At 54.1% G+C, this 26,622-nt stretch overlaps 2 protein-coding genes across 6 annotated transcripts; one reads left to right on the forward strand and one right to left on the reverse strand.

Moving 5' to 3' along the window:
• The first annotated feature begins 625 nt into the window (after positions 1–625).
• Positions 626–21,175, forward strand: ITGA7 (integrin subunit alpha 7). Of its 5 annotated transcripts, XM_086713139.1 has the most exons (27): positions 626–987; positions 5,283–5,410; positions 5,512–5,591; positions 6,752–7,007; positions 7,488–7,619; positions 7,915–8,034; positions 8,883–9,090; positions 9,219–9,412; positions 9,750–9,838; positions 9,968–10,095; positions 10,205–10,300; positions 10,457–10,518; positions 10,663–10,832; positions 11,257–11,406; positions 12,069–12,184; positions 12,737–12,929; positions 13,012–13,092; positions 13,199–13,278; positions 13,421–13,495; positions 13,639–13,741; positions 14,251–14,427; positions 14,606–14,737; positions 17,746–17,859; positions 18,091–18,189; positions 18,278–18,403; positions 19,381–19,493; positions 20,445–20,638. In XM_086713139.1, the coding sequence occupies exons 1-27, from the start codon at positions 782–784 to the stop codon at positions 20,503–20,505; spliced, it is 3,489 nt and encodes a 1,162-aa protein (XP_086569265.1). In that variant the 5' UTR covers positions 626–781; the 3' UTR covers positions 20,506–20,638. The 5 variants fall into 5 exon arrangements, with proteins under 5 accessions (XP_086569265.1, XP_086569263.1, XP_086569264.1 ...); XM_086713137.1 differs by lacking the exon at positions 19,381–19,493 and having other exon boundaries at positions 627–987; positions 20,445–21,175; XM_086713138.1 differs by lacking the exon at positions 19,381–19,493 and having other exon boundaries at positions 627–987; positions 7,488–7,565; positions 20,445–21,175.
• On the reverse strand, positions 21,136–23,954 carry TMT1B (thiol methyltransferase 1B). Its single transcript, XM_025927012.2, has 2 exons — positions 23,122–23,954; positions 21,136–22,029 (listed from the first exon to the last, which is right to left on the reverse strand). The coding sequence occupies exons 1-2, from the start codon at positions 23,617–23,619 to the stop codon at positions 21,793–21,795; spliced, it is 735 nt and encodes a 244-aa protein (XP_025782797.1). The 5' UTR covers positions 23,620–23,954; the 3' UTR covers positions 21,136–21,792.
• Between the last annotated feature and the right edge of the window lie 2,668 nt (positions 23,955–26,622).

The following is a 26,622-nucleotide window of genomic DNA, read 5'->3' on the forward strand; positions in this document are numbered from 1 at the left end:
TTTTCCTCAATCTCCCTGAATGCTGACGTCGTGGCTAGCGTAGCCGTTGTCATTGCTGGGCGTTTCTGGGGTGGGGGGTGGGGGGTGGGATGGCATGGGGCGGGAAGCGGCGTGATTCAAAAAGCAATGAGGCGCTCTACTTGACCTTGGAGAGAAAGGAGCACCAAAGGACCACACAGGACCCTCCCCTTTCATCTCTCCGTCTGCATCTCTCTTCCCAGACTGCGTCACGCACTTCTCATCTCATACGTTCCTTTCTTTTTCGGTCCCTTTCTATCTGTACTTCTCTTCCCACCCCCCTCCCCCCATTCCCAGGCGCCGCCCGCACCACTCGCGGGTTTGGGTTGGAGTGGGAGAAGGGCAGGAGCGCGCAGGCTGGGGCGGAGCCGAAGCTGGGGTGGGGATCCCGCGGAGCCAGGCCCGTTCCTACCCGGAGTCGCCAGCCTGGGCATCCCTTTGCTGAGCAGCGAAGCCTCCACCTGCCGCGCGGGCGAGGGGCGGGGCCGAGGGCGGAGCCGGGGTGCGGGGCGGCGCCCCTGGGAGCGGAGGCGGGAGCTCCGGCTTACCCTTGGGCTGCGGCCGCTGCAGTTGCCCTGGAGGGGTGCTGGGGCGGCGGGGCGGCGGGGCGGCGGGACGGCGGGAGAGGGGGCGAGGCGAGAGATTGCGAGACCCCTGAAAGATCTGCGAGACGCGAGACCAGAGGTTCGCCGTGGGAGACCTGGAGCTTGGGGCGCGAGCGAGTTTTCCTGCGCTCGTGGGAAGCGCGCGCAAGGTTCGCCGCATGGCCGGGACTCCGGGCCGTGGTCCTCGGGGCCCCCCCGGGATTTGTTACCTTCTTGGCTCCCTGCTGGCCGGACTGCTCTGCCCGGGGGCTGTCGCCTTCAATCTGGACGTGATGGGCGCCCTGCGCAAGGAGGGCGAGCCGGGTAGCCTCTTCGGCTTCTCTGTGGCTCTGCACCGGCAGTTGCAGCCCCGACCCCAGAGCTGGTGAGTCACCGCACCCGCCCAGAATCCCCGTGCCCGAGCCACAGATTTCCCCCAACCCCCATCCCATCTCTCAGTCTTCCAACCCCACGACGACTCAGGCTGTCCACAGATACCCCACACTCCAACCTTGCCTCATCTGTCTTGGGTCTGGAGGCGTACCCTCAGGCTCTGAGACCCCGAGGGTCTTGCTTTGGGGATGAGTTGGGAGAGAGAGGTTCTTGTCTTGGCAGGGAACGATCTCCTTTTGTTTTCCCCCCAACTTGCATCCTGGCTCCAGTCCCAGGGTCTGTGACTCCCCTCCGTCAGAGGGCTGAATTTCCTCAGGAAGAGGGACTGAACGTCTTGTCTCTGCTTAGGGCAGGAGGAGAGGGAAAGGGCAGAGAGGTTGAAGACACCCTGGGAAGGATGGAGGGTTAGACTCCAGACATAAGTTCCTGTGAGAACATTGCCATGGGATGGAATTAAGACAGCAGGACACTTGAGACCAGGGGAGACCTGCCATTTATTTCTGTGGCTCAAGAATATGAGGCTGGGAGAGGACCTGGGAGGGTACAGGGCAGCCTGTACTAGGTGGTTTGATTATGGAGCAGAAAACAGAACCCGCAAAAGTTGTAGCAGCAGCAGCAGCAGCAGCAGCAGCAGCAGCAACAGCAGCAGCAGCAGCAGCAGCGACAGCGACAGAGACTCAAGAAGGATGCTGGCCAGGCTCGTGCTCCCCTTCCTCCTCCTCAGGAAATTTCCAGGTCTAGGAATCCCAGTAGTGGGGGAAGGCAGGGAGGAGTGAGGGGCAGAGTACAATTCTAGTTATTTCCTATTCAGTTCAGGACTCACTGGGAGATGGACACATATGTGTGGGGCCTATGTCTGTCATGTTTCATATCCTATTGGCTCCAGCTGCATGTATGATTTTAAGAAGAGAGACAAGAGGAAGAAAGCTTCCCACCCCCTCCTGCCAGGGGGCTTTTCTTTCCTAGGCCAGAGCCTAAGCCACACTAAGTGTCCATTACTGGGATCAATGCTGTCCACTGGGATTGTCTTCTCCTGGATAGTGTTTGCTTGGGGGCAGAGGGTAGGGACAGGAGCTCATTTCTCTTCCCCAGCTTGGGAAGGAGGAGCTAGCTCTAATCTTCTTCCATTATCCCTGTCATCAGGGAGCATGGTCAGTGGTCCCCCACCCTTTGGGAGAGATAGAAAGCAACTGACTTCATCTCTTCAGCCTTCTATCTGCTTCCTACCTCATCTTGTCTCTCCCTCCCTTCTTCCCCCATCGGCCAGAGTTCCAGGACTGGAGGCCTTTTTAGGACATGCTGAACTCTCTGAGCTATTTCCAGGCAAATTCTAAGTTATTTTTAATAGCTTGGTCTCTTGTCATTTCCCCCTCCTCTCTGAAGGTGGCCCCTTGACTCTGTCTCCCAGAGCCAAACTGGGGGCACTCCCAGAGGAGCCTGACTGTCTAACCCTGCTTTGGTTCCAGCAAGGGGTGCTCTGCTGCCTGGTAGCACGTGAGAGACCAGGTACCTTGCTCAGTCCCTAGCTTTTGAGTTTCAGTTTGCCTTCACCAGCACCCACCGATTGAAAGGCTTCACCCATTGTGATGTCTTTCAGTCTTGCCCCTGGATGAGACTTTGAAGTCTAACCTTCTTGGCTCTGTGGTTTCAGCCTCATTTATATCTTTCAGCTGTAAAGTGGAGTTCAACCGTAGGACTACCAGATAGAGTTTTTGTGGGGATTAAGAGTTCTTAGTATGTATAAAACCCTTAGAATAGCGCAAAGTCCACAGGGAATGCTGTGAAAGTGTTATTCCTGTTACTGTTATTCCTGTATCATGATCCACAGAGCTAGAGAATAGCTTTAGTGCCTTACTGTAAACCTGGATCCAAAGGCTTGGCCAGATCACCCCGGTTGAGTCAACTTTTGGGCCAAGCACCCCCTCCCTCCCCCCAGAGGGCCACCCAGTTTGAGAGAGTCAGAGAGGGCAGGCCTTGGGTCAGAGCCCTGGAGTGTGTGCAGAATTGAGAGGTGTGGTGGTAGTGGGCTACTCCTTTGCTTCTACTTGGCCAGGCTCCTGGGGAATCCCTCTGCCCCCAGCTGCCAAGGTGTTCTTGCTTTTGTCTGCAATGGGTACAGCTGTGGCTGAGAACCAGTGGTTGGGAGTCAGTGTCCAGAGACCTGGGGTGGCCGGGGACTGTGGGATGAAGCCAGAAAAGGGTGTGGCTAGGGCAGAGGTGGAGGGACTAGAGAGGCTGTGTGTGGGAACTCTTGTTCCCAGGTTGGGTGGGCTGGTCTGTTCTCCACCGAGAGTGAGGCTGGCCGTCTGTATGTGCACAAGCCTCTTTCTTCCATATGGACCTCTTCCCTCCATCCTCCTCCCCACTTAGACCTCTAGGGGAGATGTGAACACTAAACACTGATATTAGCTTCTTCTGGTTCTTAGCTATGTGTTGACCAGCTGAGGCACTGGGTGTCTCTGGGAGTCCACACAACGTGTGCGTTCAACAAATGCATCCACGTGCCTCCTATGGGGCAAGTGCAGAGATGAGTAAGATAGCCCCAGTCCTCCAAGACATGGCCATCTCTGAGTTTGGTGATGGGGCGGGGGGTACTGCGGACTTGTTGGAAGGTTGGCCGTGTCATTTCCTTTTTTGTGCAGGGTACCCTCCCCTCCCCTTCCTCCTGTTCTTTCTCTGGAGTGGTCTCAGTGTTCTGGAGATGGCCCATCATTGGCTATGGTGGAAAAGGCATGGGTTTTGGAGTTAGGCAGATGTGGATTTGAATTCCAGCATCCTACTTAATGTATGTGAGTGAGTTTCCTCCTCTGAAAGACGAGAAAGGAACCCTCATATAGGATTGCTGTGACGCTTAAAAGAGAGAATGCATGTAACTTGCCCAGCCTGATGTCTGCAACCTAGGTAGAGGGTGACAAATGTTCGTTCCTCATATCCTTGGCATCTAGCCTAGGGCCTTGCCCATAGTAGGTGCTGAAGAAATACTACTTCCTTATCTCACCAGTGCCTGACACAAGGCTTGGCAGATGCTAAGTTCTCAATACATAGCTGTTGATGAATGCCGAATGCACGCTGTCTTCCTTGCCACTCCCTGCCCCCTCCTCACTCTGGACACTGGCTCTGACGCGGGATGACAGCTGCTAAGAGACTAGAGCTGTGGGAAGGGAGTGTGGCTCTGTGCCCTCCCCTCCCCCTCAGGACTGGCACAGTGCCCCATAGATGCCTGTCTGCAATATTGCCCGACACCACTTTGGGCCTCATCCCTAGCAAGGGAAATGGAGGAAGAATGTGGGAGAGAGGCCTCGAGGTTTCCCTGCTTCCACTTTTGAGTCTCTCCTTCTGTGAAGAGAGATCCTTGTAGTCAGCTGGGTGCCAGTCACCTCACCTTACCCCTTCCTTCACTCCTGGCCTGGGGTTCAGCCCCAGGGGACCCAGGCAGCCTTCATTCCCAGCACAGTCCTCCCCTGGGGAAAAAACCTTGGCTGTGATCATGGAAAATTGTCCTGCCAAGAAAGTTGTAGCTGGGAAAGCGTCTGAGGGGGAGGTAGGAGAGAGGACAGGGTGGGGGCAGGGAGGGTGAGAGGAATGGGGAAAATCATGGGTGTGGGGAGGAGGAGGAACAATGAGGAAGGGGATTCAGGACAGGGGCAGAAAAAGGGGGTAGGATTGGAGACAGAGGAGAAACTGGCCCCTACCTCCAGGCCAGCTGTCTGATGGAATCTGGGGTTGGCAGGGTTGCTGGGGGTGGGGTGGGGTCTTTGGTGGGCCCCGGATGAAGCGTGGGGGAACAGGCCCATATCTAGCCTCTTGCTCGGCCTCTGAGGCTGCTCCCTGGGCCACCCTGTGGTACCAGTGTGGGCTCCTGTTGCTTCTGCTCTCAGCATTCTTGGCATTTCTGGGAGGGTTCTAACTGCACTGGGTTTGGGGAGGAGGGTAGAGCTTGGGGATGGGGCCAGGAAGTGGGTAGGGAAGGCCTGGTCAGGAACAGGTGCTGGGAACAGGCGGTTCTTTCAAACTAGCAGCGCTGGCCAGGCTGCTTTGTTTGGCACATGCGCACGTGTGTGTATCTACAGTGCATGTGGCCCCTCATCCAGATAGTATGTGTGTGTGTAATGTGATGATTGCATGGCCAAGTATATTAATTTGTCCTCGCCAGACTTGGGGAAACTGACTTCTGGCCCTACTCCTTAGTTCTCCACACTCGGCTTGGTTCTGAGGGGTCGGGCCTGGGCAGCCCTGAGGAGGCACAGCGTTCTGTCTGCTCACTCCTGCTCCTGTCCCGTTGTGCAGGCTGCTGGTGGGTGCTCCGCAGGCCCTGGCTTTGCCTGGGCAGCAGGCGAATCGCACTGGAGGCCTCTTTGCTTGTCCCCTGAGCCTGGAAGAGACCGACTGCTACAGAGTGGACATCGACCGCGGAGGTGTGGTCCCTGTAGGGGTGGGGAGGGGGTGCAGCGCATGAAGGGGAGGAGAGGGCTTGGCCTCCTCTTCCCTCTCCTTATTCCCAGTGTCCTGCCTCCAGCTGATGTGCAGAAAGAAAGCAAGGAGAACCAGTGGTTGGGAGTCAGTGTTCGGAGCCAGGGGCCTGGAGGCAAGATTGTCGTGAGTACCGCTCCTTGTGACTGTATGCAAGGGTGGGGTGTGTGAGTGTGTATATGGTGTGCATGTGCACAGGTGTGTTTATAGAACACAGGCTGGCATGTAGTATGATGGCCTAATTCCTAGGACCTCAGGGAGATAGAAAAAAGGTATAAGACATGGTCTCTGTCCTTATTTTTATTTTATTTTATTTTTATTTTTAGAGAGAGAGAGAGTGAGTGTGAGCCGGGGAGAGGGGCACAGGGAGAGAAAGAGAGAGAATCTTAAGTAGGCCAACTCAGGGCTCAAACCTATGACCCTGAGATCATGACTTGAGCCCAGATCAAGAGTTGGATGCTCAACTGACTGAGCCACCCAGGTACCCCTGGTCCTTGTCCTTATAATTTAAAGCCAGCTATCTATCTATCTATCTATCTATCTATCTATCTATCTATCTATCCATTTGTCAAACTCTTACTGAGAACGTTTTAAGCATCAGGTGTTGTGCTAGCTACTAAGAGAGGAAACATAAAGACAAGGAAAAGCCTGGTCCATGGTGCAAAGAGCCTACCACATAGTTCTGGAGACGCTCCTTCTCTCTTTTTCTTTGCGTGTTTCTCTCTGTATCATCACTGACACGCAGATGCACAATTAAGCCACTGTGGGGCAGAATATGGTTAATGTTAAGTGAGGGGTACGGTCACTGTGTGAAAGTCCAAAGGAGAGTGGACAGAAAAGACTCCTGCAGGTGGCAGAGATCTTAGGCAACCTTTCCAGAATGAGCAACGTGTCAGGAGCAGAGAGGGGAGGAAGTTCTTTGCAAAGTGGTGGCACTTACCAAAGTGTAGAGACAGGACCAGCTTGGAGTGCTGGGGACAGGCACATATGGCATGGTCAAAGAGGCAGAGTGCTGTGTGCTGGCTTAGTCGTACCTGCGGGTGCCCGGGCAGAATGTGGAACAAGGCTTCTTCCCTTCTGGGACAAGCGAGTGGGCACAAGTGGGATAGTTACGTATATATTGCCTACCACTGAGCTGAGTGGCGGTGCTCACATGATGTGTGTGTCTGTGTGCATGTGTGTGTGCTCACGAAACCGTGCCTGCCACACGTCTGCATGCAGGCTGCGTGGCTCTCGTGGGTGATTGGCCCACACAGTGGATGACCCCACATCCCTTCCTCCCACAGACCTGTGCACACCGGTATGAGGCACGGCAGCGAGTAGACCAGATCCTGGAGACCAGGGATGTGATCGGTCGTTGCTTTGTGCTAAGCCAAGACCTGGCCGTCCGTGATGAATTGGATGGCGGGGAATGGAAGTTCTGTGAGGGTCGCCCCCAAGGCCATGAACAATTTGGGTTCTGCCAGCAGGGCACAGCTGCCGCCTTCTCCCCTGACAGCCACTACCTCCTCTTTGGGGCCCCGGGAACCTATAACTGGAAGGGTGAGTCACTCCTTGGGGAGGGGAGAAGGGAACCAAAATGGCCTCTTACCTCAGAAATGGGATTGGGAGCAGCACGTGGCCGAGCATGCCCACACATTCACCACCACGTAGCCCTGGGGCACTGGCACATCTCCCACCCCCATCGTGCCAGCACACACACAAATGGGGGCGTCTCCTGTCCTTCGAATGGCCGAGTGTTCCTCACCACGCTGGCATGAACCCCCACGTGCACGGCTGGGCCTGCTCACTCCCCAACCTCATCACCCCCATCCCCGTGTCCGCACGTTGCCGCTGGCCGAGCTGACACTTGGTGAGTGGGACAGCAAGTCTGTGGGTCCAGGAAGCTTGGGCTGGGGAAGGGGTAGAGACAGGGCTGCACGGGAGACCAGGGGCGTCCCCGTGTGCCTGTCTAACTGGCATCTGGCCTGAGAGGTGCTCCTAGCTCCCTGCCCCGGAGCACTAATGGGTCTGTCCTTGCAGGCACCGCCAGGGTGGAGCTCTGTGTGCAGGGCTCGGCGGACCTGGCGCACCTGGACGACGGGCCCTACGAGGCGGGGGGTGAGAAGGAGCAGGACCCCCGCCTCATCCCGGTCCCTGCCAACAGCTACTTTGGTAGGGACCCCTCCCTGGCCCAGAGCTGCTCTAACCCTCTGCTCCTCTCTCTTGTCATCCCTCTCCATGCTCCCATCCTTCTGTGTCTTTGTCTCTGGCTTTCACCCTGTCTCTCTCTGTCTTTCTGTTTCTGATTCTTATCTCTCTGGCCTCTTTGTCTCTCTCATATTCTTTCTCCACCTCCTCCTCTTGTACCTCCTTCTTCTTGCCTTTATGTCTGACTCTGTCTCCCCACTCTGTGGCCCCTCCTCTGGATGTCCCTTCCCTGGTGTCTCCCCCTACCTGCCCCCCGCAGGGTTGCTCTTTGTGACCAACATTGATAGCTCAGACCCTGACCAGCTGGTGTATAAAACTTTGGACCCCGCTGACCGGCTCCCAGGACCAGCCGGAGACTTGGCCCTGAATAGCTACTTAGGTTTGTAAGCTTCCCTGGGCCCTGGGGGCTTGGCCTGGCCTCCCCTCCTCTCCTGCCCTGCCCTCACCAACATACACCCAGGGAAATCCATGTTGGGCCCAAATTTCAGAGAAGAGCTGGGCGCGGTGACCAGGCCTGAGAAGATGCCCCCAGGGGGATGGCCTAGGGGGATGTGACCTGGGGTCTCCATGGAGGAAGAACCAGGTGGGCTGAGACTGTACTGGGAAAGAAGGAGGGTGGAGCTTTAGTGGGACTTTCTCTGAAGGGTGGACGGTGGGCACATGCCCGAGAAAGCCCTAGCCTTGTTGGTAAGTCCCTCTCCTTGTCTCAACTGCATCCCTCTGCAGAGGGGGAGGAAACGAGGCCTGGGAGATGTTTGGGTGAACCAAGTTCTTTCCCACTCCCCTTTGGCTCCCCTCTGTCCACATGAAGACTTCCTCTCCCTGTGAGTGTGTTGGGAGCGGGGGCAAAGAAGGTGCATTGGATGGGACTGGGGCCACCTGGGTGTGCAGAGGGGAGACGTTCCCTGGGAACTTTATGCGTGGTGCCCTGCTCAGCTCCTGCCCAGCTGGCTGGCCTTCCTAGTCATTGCCTTTGTCTTTCCTCCCCAGTCCCCAAGGCTGATCTCATCACACTTCTTGTGCCAAACTCCAGCCTCTGGGTGTGGGAGGGCTTCCAGGGCTCTGGAGGGGGAGGTAGAGCAGTCCGGCTGTGGTGCTGATAACTTGGAGGGCACCTCTACCTTTTGGCTCCGGACCTGTGAGGAGGGGGCAAAGTGGGGGGAGCTTGGACACACCCTGGCTCCTAAATCTTTTGGGGAGTGCTCACTGGTAAGCCGCCCCACCCAGGTTTCTCCATCGAGTCGGGGAAGGGTCTGGTGCGTGCAGAAGAGCTGAGCTTTGTGGCAGGGGCCCCCCGTGCCAACCACAAGGGTGCTGTGGTCATTCTGCGCAAAGACAGTGCCAGTCGCCTGGTGCCTGAAGTTATGCTGTCTGGGGAGCGCCTGACCTCCGGCTTTGGCTACTCACTGGCTGTGGCCGATCTCAATAATGATGGGTAAGAGTGGGCACAGGGGAGTGCAGCCTGGGGGAGGCTGGGTCTAGGAGGTCTCAGGGGCCTCTGGCATCTGTCTGACTCCCCTGGCTGGGGAGGGAGCCACACTGACTATTTTTCTCTCTCCATAGCTGGGCAGACCTGGTAGTGGGTGCCCCCTACTTCTTTGAGCGCCAAGAAGAGCTGGGGGGTGCCGTGTATGTGTACATGAACCAGGGGGGTCACTGGGCTGGGGTCTCCCCTCTCCGGCTCTGTGGCTCTCCTGACTCCATGTTCGGGATCAGCCTGGCTGTCTTGGGGGACCTCAACCAAGATGGCTTTGCAGGTGTGATTGGGAACTGGAAAGCCTCAGGGGTGGGAGGGGGCAGGAGCAGGGATGGGGAAGTGCCTCAGAGGTCAAGGGGGAGGCCTTCTGAGGGCTCTGAGAGAGAAACAACCTGGGCTCACATCTGAGCTTTATCATTTTACCTTTCTGATAGTCATATCTGCAGAGAGTAGCTAAGAGGCTTAAAGATGATGTGTGTAAGGTGCCTGGGACTTAGTAGCCTCTCAATAAAATAGAAAGCATATTATATGGAACTGAGTGATTGAGGGAAAGTTGGGGCCTGGACCCCATCTTCCTGCCCCGCCCCAGTCTGATTACCTTTCTCCCACACCCACAGATATCGCTGTGGGGGCTCCCTTTGATGGGGATGGGAAAGTCTTTATCTACCATGGGAGCAGCCTGGGGGTTGTCATCAAACCTTCCCAGGTAAGAGGGGGTCGTTGGGATGAGGTGTGGAGGTAATGGGTGTGGGGGAAATAAAGGGGGCACAACAGCAGAGGGCAGGGGGCAGGCTGGGGATGATGCTGGTGGGGAGCTGATGGTCTGGTCCTGCAGGTGCTGGAGGGTGAGGCCGTGGGCATAAAGAGCTTTGGCTACTCCCTGTCCGGTGGCCTGGATGTGGATGGGAATCATTACCCAGACCTACTGGTTGGCTCCTTGGCTGACACTGCTGTGCTCTTCAGGTGATCAGCCCCCTCCTCTGCCTTTGCCTCTCCCTCCTTAAGGCCAGCTCTTCTCTTTCCCTGCCTCATAGTCTCATGTTTCTTGTGCTCTCCACTCCTCATTCCACAGGGCCAGACCCGTCCTTCATGTGTCGCATGAGGTCTTCATTGCTCCCCGAGCCATTGATCTAGAACAGCCTAACTGTGCTGCTGGCCACTCAGTCTGGTGAGGTGGGATCCAAGGGGAGGCAGGGAAAATTCAGGGTCCATTTTCCCCTTTTCTTCCTCTGCCCAGTGTGGGGCTGGGGACTGGGGCTGCGACAGGAGTGAGGTGTTGGCCCATTGGTCTTGCCTGGCTCAGGAGCTACCCTTGCCCCCACAGTGTGGACTTGCGGGTCTGTTTCAGCTACATTGCAACCCCCAGCAGCTACAGCCCTATTGTGGGTGAGTGAGGTTCCCCTCCCATTTTCCACCCTTTGGGTTTCAGGGTGGGTCACTCTGAGGTGGAGAGAAAGGCATCTCAGAGATAGGGTCAGATTAGAGCAGTTCTCCAGCTCACTGGCTCCCTCCTCTCCCCACACGCCATAGCCCTGGATTATGTGTTAGATGGGGACACAGACCGAAGGCTTCGGGGCCAGGTCCCCCGTGTGACCTTCCTGAGCCGTGGCCCAGATGACCCCAAGCACCAGGCCTCAGGCACCGTGTGGCTGAAGCACCAGCATGACCGAGTCTGTGGAGACACCATGTTCCAGCTACAGGTGGACACTGACCCCTTGGCCTCTGAGAGTCATTGTCATTGCATGGTCTCTTTTTGTTGACTCCTCTTAGCTTCTTCCCAAACATGCTTACACCTCATTTTCTGATCTCCACTTTTGGGAAGCCTCCCTTATAGGCTGACCTTTTCCTCGCCAGCTGCCTTCTTGTGTCTTCTGACTTCTATGTCCAGAGTACAAGTTCTGTCCTCCCTGGAGATGGAGATGGCAGGTTCCCCTGTCACACATGGTCCTCAAAGCCCTAGATCCTGGGCTCCTCCCTTTTCCATCCCAGTCGCTTTCCCTCCCCTTTGCTCTGGTCTCCACCTCTCTCCTTCACCTCCCTAATCTTCTTGCCAGGTTTCAAAATCTGTCCTAGATCTGGTTGGGGCCTGAAGATTGTATCCTTGTCCATCTTTCCTCTTCCCAGGAGAATGTCAAAGACAAGCTTCGGGCCATTGTGGTGACCCTGTCCTACAGTCTCCAGACCCCACGGCTCCGGCGACAGGCTCCTGGCCAGGGTCTGCCCCCAGTGGCCCCCATCCTCAATGCCCACCAGCCCAGCACCCAGAGGGCAGAGGTGAGCCATGGGTTCTGGTTTAGCTCAGGAGAAGGGGCTAGGAGAAGCAGTGATCATTGTCCCTCCCAGTGACATGCATTTGTAGCTTTCAAAACTCTTTTATGTGCTACCTCAGCAGTTCCTCAGATCTCTAGGTGCTGTGACAAGTAGACCCCCAAATGGAAAATGGCCCAAGTGACCATGTGTTCCTAGTCAGAGGGGACACTAATCCTCCATCCCATGCATTCGTTCAGGGGCCTGGGCTCATAGGGATCTGCCATCTTCAGATGTGGCCTCCAAGGTCCTTAGGAACCTGGAAGGAAGAACATGAAGCTCCTTGTATGGCCCTCCTGGCCAGTCTGGAAGGGATGCTCTTCACTTCTCTTCATGTTCTAAATCTGGAACTCAGTTACATGCAAGGGAGGCTAGGGAAATGTGGCCTCGCTGTGGACTTAACCTGCTGGCCTCTACCTTGTCATCATCACATGCTTGTTTTACTGAAAAGGACACAGCACGGGGTGGTCAGTGACCAGCTCAATATCACACAGCTAGTAAGCAGCAGATCTGAGAGTTGAACCCAGGTTGCTTAATCTTGTGATACTCTACCCCACTGTATGCCTTAGTGACACATTCATCCCCTGCCTCACACCTACGAATCACCCTCTCCTCAAATCTCTCCTTAGATCCACTTCCTGAAACAAGGTTGTGGTGAAGACAAGATCTGTCAGAGCAACCTGCAGCTGGTTCATGCTCGCTTCTCTGCTCGGGTCAGCGACACGGAGTTCCAACCTCTGCCCATGTGAGGAGGAGTGAGGGGTCAGGTAGGGTGGGAAGGCGAGAATTCAAGGAAGAGAAGGAAGCCCCCTCCGGAGGGCCAGGCCGAGGCTGGGGAGGATCTGTGATAATTCAGAAGATGAGGATCAGTGATGGGGCCATAGGGGCTCTCCTGGCGAAGAATAACAAGCCTTCACGATATATGATAGTATATGTATGTGAATGTATATGATAATATAAAGTTTACATACAGCTCACTGTTTAGTCTTCCCAACCCGGTGAAGTAGGAATTATTATTAGTCCCTTTATAGATAGAGAACGGGGGCCTTGAGAGGTTAAGTCACTTCCCCCAGGTGGGTAAGTAAGGGAGCTTGGACCTTACAGACTCCTAGTCTGATTCTCTGGAGTGTGGGAAGACCTGAGGTTTGGACTGGTGTGGAAACCAATGTGAGGGAGCTGGTGGGAGGAGAGACTCAGGGGGTAGAAGCAGGCAGCGTGCACTGGGCGAGGAGGAGGCAGGAGTGGGAGAGGCAGAGGGAGGTGTTCAGATTTAGAGTGAATGGGATCTGACCTCCAGGGATGCAGATGGGACAACAGCCCTGTTTGCCCTGAGTGGGCAGCCAGTCATTGGCCTGGAGCTGACGGTCACCAACCTGCCCTCGGATCCAGCCCAGCCCCAGGCTGATGGGGATGATGCTCATGAAGCCCAGCTTCTGGTCACCCTCCCTGCCTCCCTGCACTACTCAGGAGTCCGAGCCCTGGACCCTGCGGTGAGGACCTGCAGCAGGGTGGGGGTGGGGTCTTGGGGGCTCCAGTAACCCAAACTAACCTCTTCTTTCCTCCCCACTGCAGGAGAAGCCGCTCTGCCTGTCCAACGAGAATGCCTCCCATGTCGAGTGTGAGCTGGGGAACCCCATGAAGAGAGGTGCCCAGGTGAGCATGTCAGCCCTTATCTCTGTTGGAGTGCCTGTCTAAGCCCAAACCCCTTCTCCCGCCCTTAGCCTTCCCTGACCCTAATCTTTCTCCACTCTTGGTCTAGGTCACCTTCTACCTCATCCTTAGCACCTCAGGGATCACTATTGAGACCACAGAGCTGGAAGTGGAGCTGCTGTTGGCCACGTAAGCCTGGTGGGGCCAGGGTGTGGTGAGGGTGGGGGCAGCTTGGTTGATGTCCACCTGGGTGGGGCTCTGCTGTCTTCATCTGAGCCCTTGGGGTGGTGCCTGTGCCCCCTGCCCATGCCTGCTCCTGCTCATATGCCAGGATCAGTGAGCAGGAGCTTCATCCGGTCTCTGCCCGAGCACGTGTCTTCATTGAGCTGCCGCTGTCCATCACGGGGTAAGCTCCGACCAAATGGGTATATCTGCTGGAAGGGGGGACGCATTGCTACTCCCGAGCCCTGGCCCGGGCTCTGCCTACTGACCCTCCAATCAGCCAGGCCCCAGGCTTCCTCAGCCCCCGTTTTGACCCTTCTGCGCCAGGGTGGCCATTCCCCAGCAGCTCTTCTTCTCTGGTGTGGTGCGGGGCGAGAGTGCCATGAGGTCTGAGCGGGATATAGGCAGCAAGGTCAAGTATGAGGTCACGGTGAGTGTCTTGGTAAGGCCCCTCCTTTTTTGGCACGTAGAGAGGCTGAGACATGTCCCAAGAGCTGTGGTTCAGCAAGTTCAGGGCCTCCCCTTGCTCCTGGACCTTGGTTGTGGGCAGGTGTTTGTGTTGGGGCCTCAGTTGACCATTTTCTGGTCATGTCTGTATGGACATCTCACCTACTGGTCTGGGTAGGCCATGAGGGTCCAGGGAAGCTTTTCTGCCAGGGCCATTAGCTGGGGGATGGGGACAGAGGGGGAGGGATGATGTTTCTCCTTAGAACTCTGCCCTTGCTTGACTGGGGCCTCCCACCCTTGCAGTGACATCTCCAGGTCTTCCTGGTTTGGAGTGGGCAGAGAATGATGCTTGGTGGGGTCTAGGATCCCGAGTCTTTGTTGAAATTCTGCTTCCTGAGGCCTTCCCCTCAGCCCTTGCCTCCTCTATCTCTGCAGATTTGGGGCCTGTTCAAAAACCAAGCTCCCTCCCTTCATATTTATTTGTGCCCACAGGTCTCCAACCAAGGCCAGTCGCTTAACACCCTGGGCTCTGCCTTCCTCAACATCATGTGGCCCCATGAGATTGCCAACGGAAAGTGGCTGCTGTACCCCATGCGGGTGGAGCTGGAGGGCGGGCAAGGGCCTGGGCAGAAGGGGCTCTGTTCCCCGAGGCCCAACATCCTCCAACTGGTGAGGCTTAGGCAGGGTGGTCGGGGCCAGTGAAACAGGGTGGGGGTGGTTAGACTTTGGGGATGTCTTGGGGTTGGGAAGCCGGAGGGAGGGCCAGGAGGAAGGCAGTGGGGGAGGAGAGGCCACCTCAGGATTGCTGCTTGGAGGGATGCTCACTGCCTCCACTCCCTGCATCCAGGACGTGGACAGCAGGGATAGGAGGCGGAGGGAGCTGGAGCAGCCGGAGCAGCAGGAACATCCTGAGCAGCCAGAGCCCAGCACATCCTGGTGGCCAGTGTCCTCTGCCGAGAAGAAGAAAAACATCACCCTGGTGAGGGCAGGGCAGACATGGTACAGTCGGAATGAAGGGCAGGGGTGTTGGTGCTGTGACGGGATGCTGGGGGACATGGAGCTTTAGGGGGTGGCTGTCTGAGAGGCTGGCCTGTTGAAAGGTGTGATGGCCAGACACTTGGACAGAGTTGACAAGACAGGTTACGTCACAGCTGCTGACATTACAGGTCCCCTATGGCCACCAAGTACTCAGTCCAGAGCAGGGCACTTGACCTACAGCCAGTTAGCCGCACAATCAATTCCTTGTTTTACATAGTTTGGTTCTTTAAGTAGATATGTTGAGCCGATGAGCACGCGCTCTGTGCTCGACCCTTGTAGTATGGTGCTGGCAGTGAGAGTGTGGAGGGGTGGACTAGGGGGGTGGTGGTGGGGGCAGACTATGGCCTGGTTGCAAGGAGGTGAATCCCAGCTATGGAGGAGTGGGCAGTAGAAGGAGTCAAAGAGACAGTTTGCAGGGGGATCTTAAACAGTTGGGCCAGCTCTGGTGTCATCTGTCTGGGAGGGAGCTCCACCAGAGCACCTGTTTCTTGTGGGGGCCCTCAGCCTCCCTGCTCCACTAGAGCATAGCAGGAGCATGGCAGGAGGCAAGATGAAGGCACGTGCAGGTAGTCCGAACTTGAAAAACAGCAGACTCCCTGTTACGTGTGTTGTCCTGCTTTTTCTTTTTAAAAAATTTTTTTTTCTGGGGCGCCTGGGTGGCGCAGTCGGTTAAGCGTCCGACTTCAGCCAGGTCACGATCTCGCGGTCCGGGAGTTCGAGCCCCGCGTCAGGCTCTGGGCTGATGGCTCAGAGCCTGGAGCCTGTTTCCGATTCTGTGTCTCCCTCTCTCTCTGCCCCTTCCCCGTTCATGCTCTGTCTCTCTCTGTCCCAAAAATAAATAAACGTTGAAAAAAAAATTTTTTTTTTTTTTTAAATTTTTTTTTTCAACGTTTATTTATTTTTTGGGACAGAGAGAGACAGAGCATGAATGGGGGAGGGGCAGAGAGAGAGGGAGACACAGAATCAGAAACAGGCTCCAGGCTCTGAGCCATCACCCAGAGCCTGACGCGGGGCTCGAACTCACGGACCGCGAGATCGTGACCTGGCTGAAGTCGGACGCTTAACCGACTGCGCCACCCAGGCGCCCCTGTCCTGCTTTTTCTACATGACTAATTTCCCTTGAAAGGCCTCCCTTTTTAATAAGAACTTGAAATCTATTCTTTTGCTGAAGATTGCTTTTAGAGGGGGGCGCCTGGGAGGCTCAGTTGATTAAGTGTCATTGATTTCGGCTCAGGTCATGATCTTACGGTTCACGGGTTTGAACCCCACATCAGGCCTGCTTGGGATTCTCTCTTTCTCTTTCTCTGCCTCTCCCCTATTCTCTCTCTCCCCGCACCCTTTCTCAAAATAAAGAAATAAACTTAAAGACTTTAAAATTGCTTTTTTTTTTTAAATTTTTTTTTTTTTTTCTTCAACGTTTTTATTTATTTTTGGGACAGAGAGAGACAGAGCGTGAACGGGGGAGGGGCAGAGAGAGAGGGAGACACAGAATCGGAAACAGGCTCCAGGCTCTGAGCCATCAGCCCAGAGCCTGACACGGGGCTCGAACTCACGGACCGCGAGATTGTGACCTGGCTGAAGTCGGACGCTTAACCGACTGCGCCACCCAGGCGCCCCTAAAATTGCTTTTAAACAAACCGATCAAGGATTCTTGAATTGCTCAAAAGTGGCAAAATAAAAGACCATGCAAAGAATTCGAATGCTTTCAAAGCCATTCTCCTGTACATGAAGTGTGGTGACTATAACACAAATTTTAGGCAATTGGATCATCAGGTGGGATTGGGCCAAGTGAACTTAGGTCTGACCTGGAAGGAGCAGGGCTTAAGTCCCCTGTCCCACAGCAGCTCCTGGGACAGCCTCCTCCTCCTTCTGTGGGTTTGGGCTTAGTGTAGGCATGTGGCTTTGCCCACCATGGACCTGGGTTCAAATATCTGTTCCACCACTTACCAGCTTTGCTAGCTGTGCAACTTGAGGCAGGTCACCAGGCCTTTTTTTTTTTTTTAAGATTTTATTTTTATTATTATTATTTAAATGTTTATTTCTTTCTGAGACAGAGAGAGACAGAGCATGAGTGGGGGAAGGGCAGAGAGAGAGGGAGACACAGAATCAGAAGCAGGCTCCGGGCTCTGAGCTGTCAGCACAGAGCCCGATGCGGGGCTTAAACTCACAAACCATGAGATCATGACCTGAGCTGAAGTCGGTCGCTCAACCGACTGAGCCACCCAGGCGCCCCAACATTTTATTTTTAAGTAATATCCAAGCTCAGTGTGAGGCTCAAACCCACAACCCTGAGATCAAGAGTTGCATGCTCCACGGACTGAGCCACGCAGGTACCCCCCTCTTTTTTTTAAAAAGTAATTTCTATACCCAAAATGGGGCTTGAACTCATGACCCCGAGATCAAGAGTTGCATGCTCCACTGACTGAGCCAGCCAGGAGTCCTGTACCTGGCCTCTTTGAACTTTAATTCCCTAGTTTGGAAAATGGGGATGATAATAATATGCACCTTGCAGGACAGTTGGAAGCTTTAATAAGTACCTTGCAGGTAAGTGGTGCTCAGTAAAGGGAGCCATTGTTATATAACATAAGCATTCATTGGGGAAGTTACTCTGCTGCTGATGTCAAGTAAGAGACCCCCTCCCTGCTCTCCACGTATTTCAAGGCCAGATAGACCAGATTTGGGGTAGGCTGCTCTTTTGGACCATGGGGTTAGTTTGGGAAGACTTCCTGGAGAAGGTGAGTTTGAGGTCGGGTAAGGAAAATGGGAGAGACATGAGTGAGGAACAAGGGGAAAAGGGGGTCCAAGGTGTGGGAGCTCATGGAGGGATGGAGTGAAGGCTCTGGGCAGACTCTGTGTCTGTGTGACCACATATGTGAGGGTGTTGGGCCCTCCGTACGCTCAGAGGGCTGGGGCCAAGTGGCTCAGAGCCCTGCCTGTCCTTGTCCCTAGGACTGTGTCCGGGGCACTGCCAACTGTGTGGTGTTCAGCTGCCCTCTATATAGCTTTGACCGAGCTGCTGTGCTGCACGTCTGGGGCCGCCTCTGGAACAGCACCTTCTTGGAGGTAAGAGCCCTGTGGGGGTGCCGGACTGGTGTCTTCTTCCCCAGCAGTCTGTCTGGGACTCACCGCTGCTTCTGCCTTCTCCCGAAATACAGCACACTCTTAACCCAAGACAGACAGAAATACTCTCTGGGCTGGGGACCCTTCCATTTACAAATTCAGGAGCTGGGGGGGGGAGGGGAGATGGGGGGCATGGGGCATTCAGGAGGAGGCTGTCCTTCCCTGCTCCCTTAGGAGTACTCAGCTGTGAAGTCCCTGGAAGTGATTGTGCGAGCGAACATCACTGTGAAGTCTTCTATCAAGAACTTGCTGCTCAGAGACGCCTCCACAGTGGTGAGATGCAGGCCTGGGGATGTTGGGGTGAGGAAGCTCTTCTTTCCCTTTGTGCCACCTCTTATTCTCTTAACCCCTCATTCCCCAGATCCCAGTGATGGTTTACCTGGACCCTGTGGCTGTGGTGGCAGAAGGAGTCCCCTGGTGGGTCATCCTCCTGGCTGTACTGGCCGGGCTTCTGGTGCTGGCGCTGCTGGTGCTGCTCATGTGGAAGGTGAGGCTCAGGGGGGTGGGGCTGGGGGGTCTTCCCTGCCAGGCAGGTGGCCTTTCATGCTGTGGTTCTCCTTCCCAGCCACACTCTCATTTGTTCAGCCAGCCTGCGCTCAACACTTGTATGTGCCAGGGACTCTCTCAGGCTTTGGGCATCTCAGAGAGAAGTCAGATGCAGATCTTGGCCTCAAGGATTTGAGAGTCAGTCTAGTGGGGGAGGTGAGCCTTGTAGTTAAGGACAAGGCAGAAGGTGCTAAGGCAAGACAGTGCAGTGGGAATTCAGAGGTGAGAGAGCTCGAGAGCAGTTGGCTTAGAAGAAGGTGCGGTTGTAGGATGTGGGTGTGGGGGATGAGGTGGGTGGGATCACGGGAGGCAAAGTCATAGAGGCAGGGAAGTGTGGTCTGATCTCACTGGAGCCTGGCAGGTAAGGCCGAGAAGGGAACTGTGACACAGAAGGCACAGCAGGTGACACTTACCTCCAGGGACTACCTCCAGGACTGAGCTCGGAGCCTCTACATACCAGGCTGTACCTGGAACTGTCTTCGTACATAGTATAGATGGAATCACATTTGTGTCTGGGGTTCCATGTAAAAGCATGCACATGCACATGTCAGTACACAGAATCACATCCACCATCAGTGGTCATACCCTGAACCACATGCCACAATGGGGCTCTGGGGAACCATGCATGTTCTTGGGGCCCCATGGGGGACTGACCCTAGTCATCCCTGGACCAGTTGCTGACCAAGCACACTGTTGGGCAAATGTGAGTCATCAGTGGACCAGGCCTCTGGATTAGCATCCAAACTGTTGGGAGCCTGGCCAGTCTTAGGGGAGATGGATACCTTCATGAAACTGGCACCAGACTCCCTGCTCCCTGCTTTCATGGGAGGGGGACAGAGCAGAGATAAGGGCCTCCATCCTTCTTGAGTCTTCCCATCCTCCACCTCTTTTGCTCCCTTCCCCCCCTTGACATCCCAGTGTGGCTTCTTCCATCGGAGCAGCCAGAGCTCGTCTTTTCCCACCAACTATCACCGGGCCCGTCTGGCTGTGCAGCCCTCGGCCGTGGAAGCTGGGGGCCCAGGGACTGCGGGGTAATTGTGTGTGCGCATGTGTGTGCGTGTGCGCGTGTGCGTGTGTGTGTGTGTGTGTGTGTGTGTGTATGTGTGTGTAACTGTGAGTAGAGCCCCCGGCATTCAGGGGACCAAGAATGTGCAGGGTGAAGAACTGAGATTGCATGAGGGTGGTGTGAGTTCTAGGAACTGGGGTGGGCGGTTATCATAAGGGTGAGATTATAAGGGTGAGTATACATAGCCTGAGGCATGCGCAGAGGGGTGGGTGGGCTCCCAGCATATGAGCATGTGGGAGTGCAGGAAGGTTCGTGCATGGCTTTTCTGTGGGCATGGGTGTGCAGAGACAAACATGCAAGGACATGCCGTGCAGTTGGAGCATGTAGGAGTCTCAGGCAGTCCTGAGTGTGAGTGTGCAAGGGACACATTTCCACTTTCGTGTGTAAGGGCCAGCATGTTCACGATGTAGGAAGGGGCTAGGCCACCATATTCATGGATGAGAGGGCCCTGCCCTGAGGAAGATGCCATTTGAGTACTCGGGCTGTGTGCATCTGAGGCTCGAGAGAAGTCATTCCAAGTATGCAGGGGTCTAGGGAGCGATGTTTTGCCTCAGATCTCGTTTATGTCCTGGGGCATGCTATTGGGTCTCTTAAAAAGTTTGGGTGGGGTCAGCGGTCCTGACGTTCCATCTTCAACTCCCTCTTCCAGGAGCCAAGGGATATGTCCTTGGTCCTGCACCCTTGGCCCCTCCTGGTCTTTCTCTTTCTGTGAGTGAGGACCTGGGGACCCCGCATTGACTGTGGCACCTGCAGGGGCCGCGCACTGCACTGGATGCTGTCCAACGCAACCCCTTTCAGCCGTAGTTGGTACTTTCTGTCCCAGTGATGGTGGAGGCAAGGCTCTGTGCTGTGCTGATGTCTGCTCCAGGGACCTCAGCCCTGCACACTCCTCACATTGGGCCTGGTGTCCTTACAGATGGGATTCTTCAAGCGGGCACGGTACCCCGAGGCCACCGTGCCCCAGTACCACGCGGTGAAGATCCCGCGGGAAGACCGACAGCAGTTCAAAGAGGAGAAGACGGGCACCATCCTGAGGAACAACTGGGGCAGCCCCCGGCGGGAGGGCCCCGATGCACACCCCATCCTGGCTGCGGATGGGCACCCTGAGCCAGGCTCAGAGGGGCATCCCGTGTCAGGCACCGCCTAGCTGCTTCCGTCCCAGCCTGGCCTGTGGGTCCCCTCCACCCTTTCCCCAGATATGGCTCCTTGGGATGAAGAGGGTAGAGTGGGTTGCTGGAGTCCCATCAGGTTGTGACAGGATCTGTTTCCTCAGGGGCGTAGATGTCTCCCCCCACCCCCTACAAGGAGCACCTCCCAAAACTTCCCCTTAGAACACACTTCCCCTTAGAACACTGTGAGATGAGGGCAGATCAAGAATGGGGTTGTGGGGGTCGGGGGAGAAGGGCAGTGAGGTCCTGATGCAAAAGTGGGAGAGGGGACCCTAATCCCTCCTTCTCCCATTCACCTTGTTTAATAGGACCCCAAGGACCTGTCCCCCTGAAAGTGCCTTAAACCCAGAGGGTTGGAGAGGAGGTTGTGTTGCCGACTCAGGGGTTCTTCTCTCCCTAGTTCCCCCTCTCTGACCTTAGTTTGCTGCATCAATCTAGTGGATTTTATCTATTTATTAAACAATATTTGAGGACAAAACCTCTGACTTCTTTGCTGAGTCCTGCTCCCCCTTGTCCAGGATCTCCAGGGTAAGATTGCTTCTCTCTGCACCCCCCACTCCAGCTCCAGACAAAGCTGGTAGTGGGAGGGAGGGTTGGGGGGCCGGCGGGGTGCATGTATCATGACTTTCGTGACCAGTCCCTGGAGGTACGTGCTTCAGACAGAGAGGAGGGGGAGCTCTACTGTGGGAACAAAGGAAAGGGACAGGGAACTGCCCTAGGAGTGGGTGGGCAAAAATTGGGAGACCCAGTCTAGGAAAGGAGAGAATATCACTTTCCTCCCTGTGGTCAGGGTGGGAATGGAGTTCTTTCACTTTGTTCATTTTTTTTGAAAGTAGATTTCACACCCAGTGTGGGGCTTGAACTCATGACCTTGAGATTAAAAGTCACGTGCTCTATTGACTGAGCCAGGCTGGCGCCCCAGAGCTTTTTCACTTTGGAAGGAAGAATCGAAGTTAGACTCCTGGCAGAGGTGGAGGGAAGGAGGAAGAGGGGGTGGTGGGGGGAATGACTTCTTTGCCTAGATTTCTCTCTGGGGAAGACAGACTTAGCAGGTAGGTGGGATTGCTCTGGCTGGAGGTAGGGCTTGGGGAAGGGTTATTTTATAGCCTTTCCCATGATGTGGGGCCCAACAGGTAACCACTTGAAGGGAGGGGGTTGTTGTTCCATTTGGAGTTCAGAGAACTGGGCACTCTCCAGATCCTTCCAGGTCTCTCTGGTGAGGCAGCAGCCATCCCCAATGTGTTTCCAAGTAGGCTCTAAAACTTGCTGCCACAGTAAGGCCCAGCTGCCACGGGGCTCAGCCACATGCTCCCAGAAGAAGAACACTCCTCCCTGGGAGAGAAGAGTTAGTGTCACTTGCTCCATTCCGCACCCTTCCTCTCACTTCACCCCCACCCTGCTGACCAAACCTGGTCAAGCCTCTTGGTGAAGCAGGGGTTGCTGGTCTGCAAGTTTATGAGGGGAATTGTTCTGCTCCTGACTTTTTCTGCAGACTTTGGCTCCCACCCTCCCACTCAAAAGTGCATGTAAGGAACCTCCCAGTGGGGATGACTGGTGAGAGATCTTTAAAAGACGGCCAGAGGAACAACCTAGCCAAGGGCAGATAGATGGTGAGATGGAGAGACTAGAGCAGAGATCTCACTGTGTACAGAGATGCTCACTTCCAAAATTCAGATGCGTACACCCAACCTCTTCCTTTGGCCAACATCCCAGGGAAACCTTGCGCCTGACTTCTAACACTGGGGTTCCTTCAGCTCTTGTCTCCTTGCTGAACCCTCTCTGAGTGATCTCATGTACCCCTGTGCTCTGAATTTACCAGCTACAAGCTGGTGACTTCCAGATCACTATCTTCAGGCTACACCTTTTTCTGACTTCCAGATCTGGACTTCTAACCGCCTCTGTGACTTTTCCTCCAGGCTGTCTCAGTGGCATCTCAGGCCTAACAAGCCCCAAATAGGTTTCTCCCATTTCAGCAAATGACACTTCCCTCTAGCCTCCCTCCCTCCACCAGTCACTCATGCCAGAAACTTGGAAACCATCCTAAACTCCTTTCCACGCTCAGTTCAAAATCTTATAGATTCTATTTCCCCTAATATCTCTATCTAGAACACTCTTTTATTTTCCCCACTCCTTCACAACCTGCTTAATCTCTCAGATCTCAATGTAAAACCTCACTTCCTTAGGTGTCCTTCTCCCCCCCTCCCATCTTCCCCTACCTCCCAAACAACTGCCGCGTAAGGTGGCTCTCCTGTGTGCTTCCACAGCATCCTATTCTGCCCCGTCGAAGCCCTGGTCCTATTTGCTCTTCACCAGCAGATGGGGGTGGGTGGGTGTCTATGCACTAGTACAGCACATTCTCCTTTCTGGAGCGGCCACTGCTCGCCTTTGCCTGCCCCCTGCCCATTCCCTCTCCCTTCTGCTTACCGGCCTCAGCACTCTCTGGACCTCCTGCAGGACCCTCCTCGGACTCTGCACAGAGCACAGCACCAGGGTGCTGACCACCACGTCCATGGACCCGTCGGCCAGTTGTTTCATGTCCTCTCCGGAAGCCACCACAAACTGTTCATATTGGAGATGCCTGTTCTCAGCCATGCTCTTTGTCAGCAACTTCTCCATGTGGGGGTTTGGGTCCAGGCAGGTGATCCGGCAGCCAGCTGGGTAGAACTGGAAGTTGGCACCAGTGCCGCAGCCCAGCTCCAGCAAGGCCACCTTCCCGGAGCCTCCCGTAAGCCTCTTTATCTGGCCAAAGAGCTCCCGTTTCTTACTCTCCATCTTTTGGTTGCTCTTGGCAGTCAGTGCCGCCATTAGGTAGGGGAAGTAGCTTTTGCACAGGGGCTGCCAGCAGCCCAGCAGGGCCATCAGGTGCAGGGGCAGGGTCAGGAGCAGCACCAGCAGCTGCAGGAGTCGGACCAGGACATCCATGACAGACTGACTCTGAGTGGCGCTTCCGCTGGGGCGTTGGCCTTTTCTCTCTTTGCAGTCACTGCAGACAGGAGTCTCTCTTCCTCCTGTGACAGGACTTTGTTCCCTGTGTCCTCATTGTCAATTTTTTCTTTGCCAGGATGGGGGAGGGTGTATGGAATACCTCCGGAGGGCTCAGCTCTTTTAGCCCTACAGGCTCTTCAACAAGTTTTATGGGGGGTGGAGGCACAGGTGGTGCTAGTGTCCTGAGTTCCGGGGTGCTCTGTCAGTTGAAGGCAGAAAGTGCTGATCATTTCAGAGAGGAGTGGGAAAGGCGGAGACAGATATGTCTCAGGTCACAGCTTCATGGGGGCCAAGTGCTGGGACAGAGCTGACTCATGGGCATGTGCTGGCCTCATTCTGTCCCTGGGACGTGCACAGGTTATGCAAGCTGGAAACTCTGGTTGGATTCTCCTGGCACACCCCCAGGGCCCTGTAAACTGTAACATGCCTTTGCCCCAGATAGAAGTCAAACACAGAGTATTCAGGGTAAGGCCTGATTGGTCAGAAGAAGGAGGGAGGTTGCAGGCCAAAAGGAAGGCATTTTCTCAACTGACTGGTGTTTGTTATCACATTCAAGGCTGCAGTACCTCAGCAATAGAAGAAAAGAAGGGAGAAAAAGAGTGGAGAAGAAGAGTCGGGAAGTGTAGGTCCCAGAATTAGTTCTGCCATTACAACTTGCTGTTTCTTTGGGCAAGTCTTTTTGCTTTCTGGGCTCCAACTTCTCATCTGTAAAATGGGGAGATGGAGAGAGATTGGGTGGGCCTTACACAGTTTCCAAGGTCTCCTCCTATTTCCACATTCGTGTGATCTAAGGAGAGTGGGGGGAGATGGGAAGCAGGTGATGCTAGCTGTCCTTACAGCCTAGGACGGTACCCCCTGAGGCTTCGGTACTAGGCTGCCACCAAGGCAAGGGAGTCTCAGAGCCCAGATTTTGGGGTCATAGTCATCTTAGCAGAAAGTCCCCAAATTATTAGATGGTGGCTTTTCTTTTGGCCCAAGCCTCCCTCAGAGTCTTGGGGGAAGCTCCCCCAGACAGTCCTAAGGACTGCACACCAATTGCACAGAGGCCAAAGGAAATTTTGTATAGCTCAGAATTATACAAGAGGGAATGACAATAGTCTAAAATCTCATGAGGAACATTTCCCAGGGCCATTGATGGCCTCTGGAGGAGGATTGAGTTTTAAAAAAGTCCCTGGTTGAGAGGGTCACTCTGTCAAAGTCCGCTGCCTCTGCCCTCCAGTCGACCCACCAACGGATCTGCCCTGGCCAGTGGAGGCCTTAGAAAAAAGGTCTGGGGACAACTCCTGAGTCAGGCAGGGATGAACTATTTCAGGAAACTGTCTTTTCCCACACAGCTGCCAGAGCCAGGAGCAGCCCCTGTGCTGCTGCTCAGGAGAGAGGTTCTGTGACCCCACAGTGAGACACATTCTTCTCTAGGCTTTGCTTCTGTTGTCCCTGTAAAGGAGGCAGAAATTCCCCCCACAGTAGGGGCGCGAGCTCATGAAGGAAGTGGCAATGTTTGAAGCCTGTTCACGACACGGTGTAGGCAGTACACTCTGCAGTAGTAAAGAGAGTCAGGGGTAGACAACCCTACTGGGGGACAAAAGAGGCACCTCAGAGGGGGATAGGTGTATGGAACGAAGCAGGTGTACGGGACAGACACTGGCTGCCCCTTCCTGGAAAGGGTGAGTGGCTCAGTTCAGTGGAGACGGGTGAGCTGGAGAAGTGGTGGGAGGTGAGGTCAGAGAATAGTTGTTCCTTAGAGAAGGGTTCTTTTTGGTTTTAAAAGAATCATTAAACTCTTTTTTTTTGGAAAAGGTAATACAGTCACAAGGCACAAAATTTAAAAGGTACAAAGGGACTACGGAGAAAGTTCTGTCTTCTACTCCCATCTCTCAACCACTCGGATGCCCCCTCTGGATGCACTAAGCATCACACCAGCCATTTCTTGGAATCTTTCTGGAGCTGGAGAGGATCTGCAAATTAGCAGATAACACCCACCACGCATTGAGATGTATAGACACATATGCATATACATACTCCCCTTTCTTTACAAATGATAGTGTGTTGTACACACTCCTGAATACCTTGCTTTATTGGGTTTGGCAGATACTGCCCAAGAGTCTTCCAAAGTGGCTATTTCAATTTACACTTCCACCAGTTACATAGTAATATTTGGTGTTATGCATCTTTTATCTATCTATCAATCATATAATCTATCATCTATCTATTTATCATCTATCGGTTTATTCACTCATTCATATTATTGACTCACAGATTTCCTATTTTATTCAATGGGTTGTAACCTAATACTCTATTTATTTACAGTTTTATTAAGGTATGAGTTGCATAAGAAAGCATACATATTTATAGTGTATGACTAGATAAGTTTTGACGTATGAATACACTTGTGAAACCATCATCACAATCAACATAATGAACATGTCTACCAACCATTGAAGTTTCCTCATGTCTCTTTGCAATCCATCTTTCCCTTTTCCATCCCCATCCTCAGGGAACCACTGGTCTGCTCTGTCACTATAGATTAGTGCATTTTCTAGAATTTTAGATAAATGGAAGCCTATAGTATGTATTCTTGTCTGGCTTATTTCACTCAGCATGATTATTTGGGGATTCATCTGTGTCAGTGCATGTATCAGTAATTCATTTTATTGCTAAGTGGTATTCCATTTTATGGATATACCACAAATTATTTATCCATCCAGCTGTTAATGGACATTTGGATTATTTCTGGTTTTTGTTTATCACAAATAAAGCTGCTATGAACATTTATGTGCAAGTCTTTGTGTGGACATATGTTTTCATTTTCATTTCCTTTGGGTAATTGCCTGGGTGTGGAATGGCTATTTATTTATTTATAATGTGAAATTATCCTTTTATTTTGGAAGTATCATTTGTTTAATTTTTTATTGAAGTATAATTAACATATAGTGTTATATA

Source organism: Puma concolor, chromosome B4, assembly GCF_028749965.1.
Source record: "Puma concolor isolate L17-30 chromosome B4, mPumCon1.1.hap2, whole genome shotgun sequence".
NCBI classification, from domain to species: domain Eukaryota; kingdom Metazoa; phylum Chordata; class Mammalia; order Carnivora; family Felidae; genus Puma; species Puma concolor.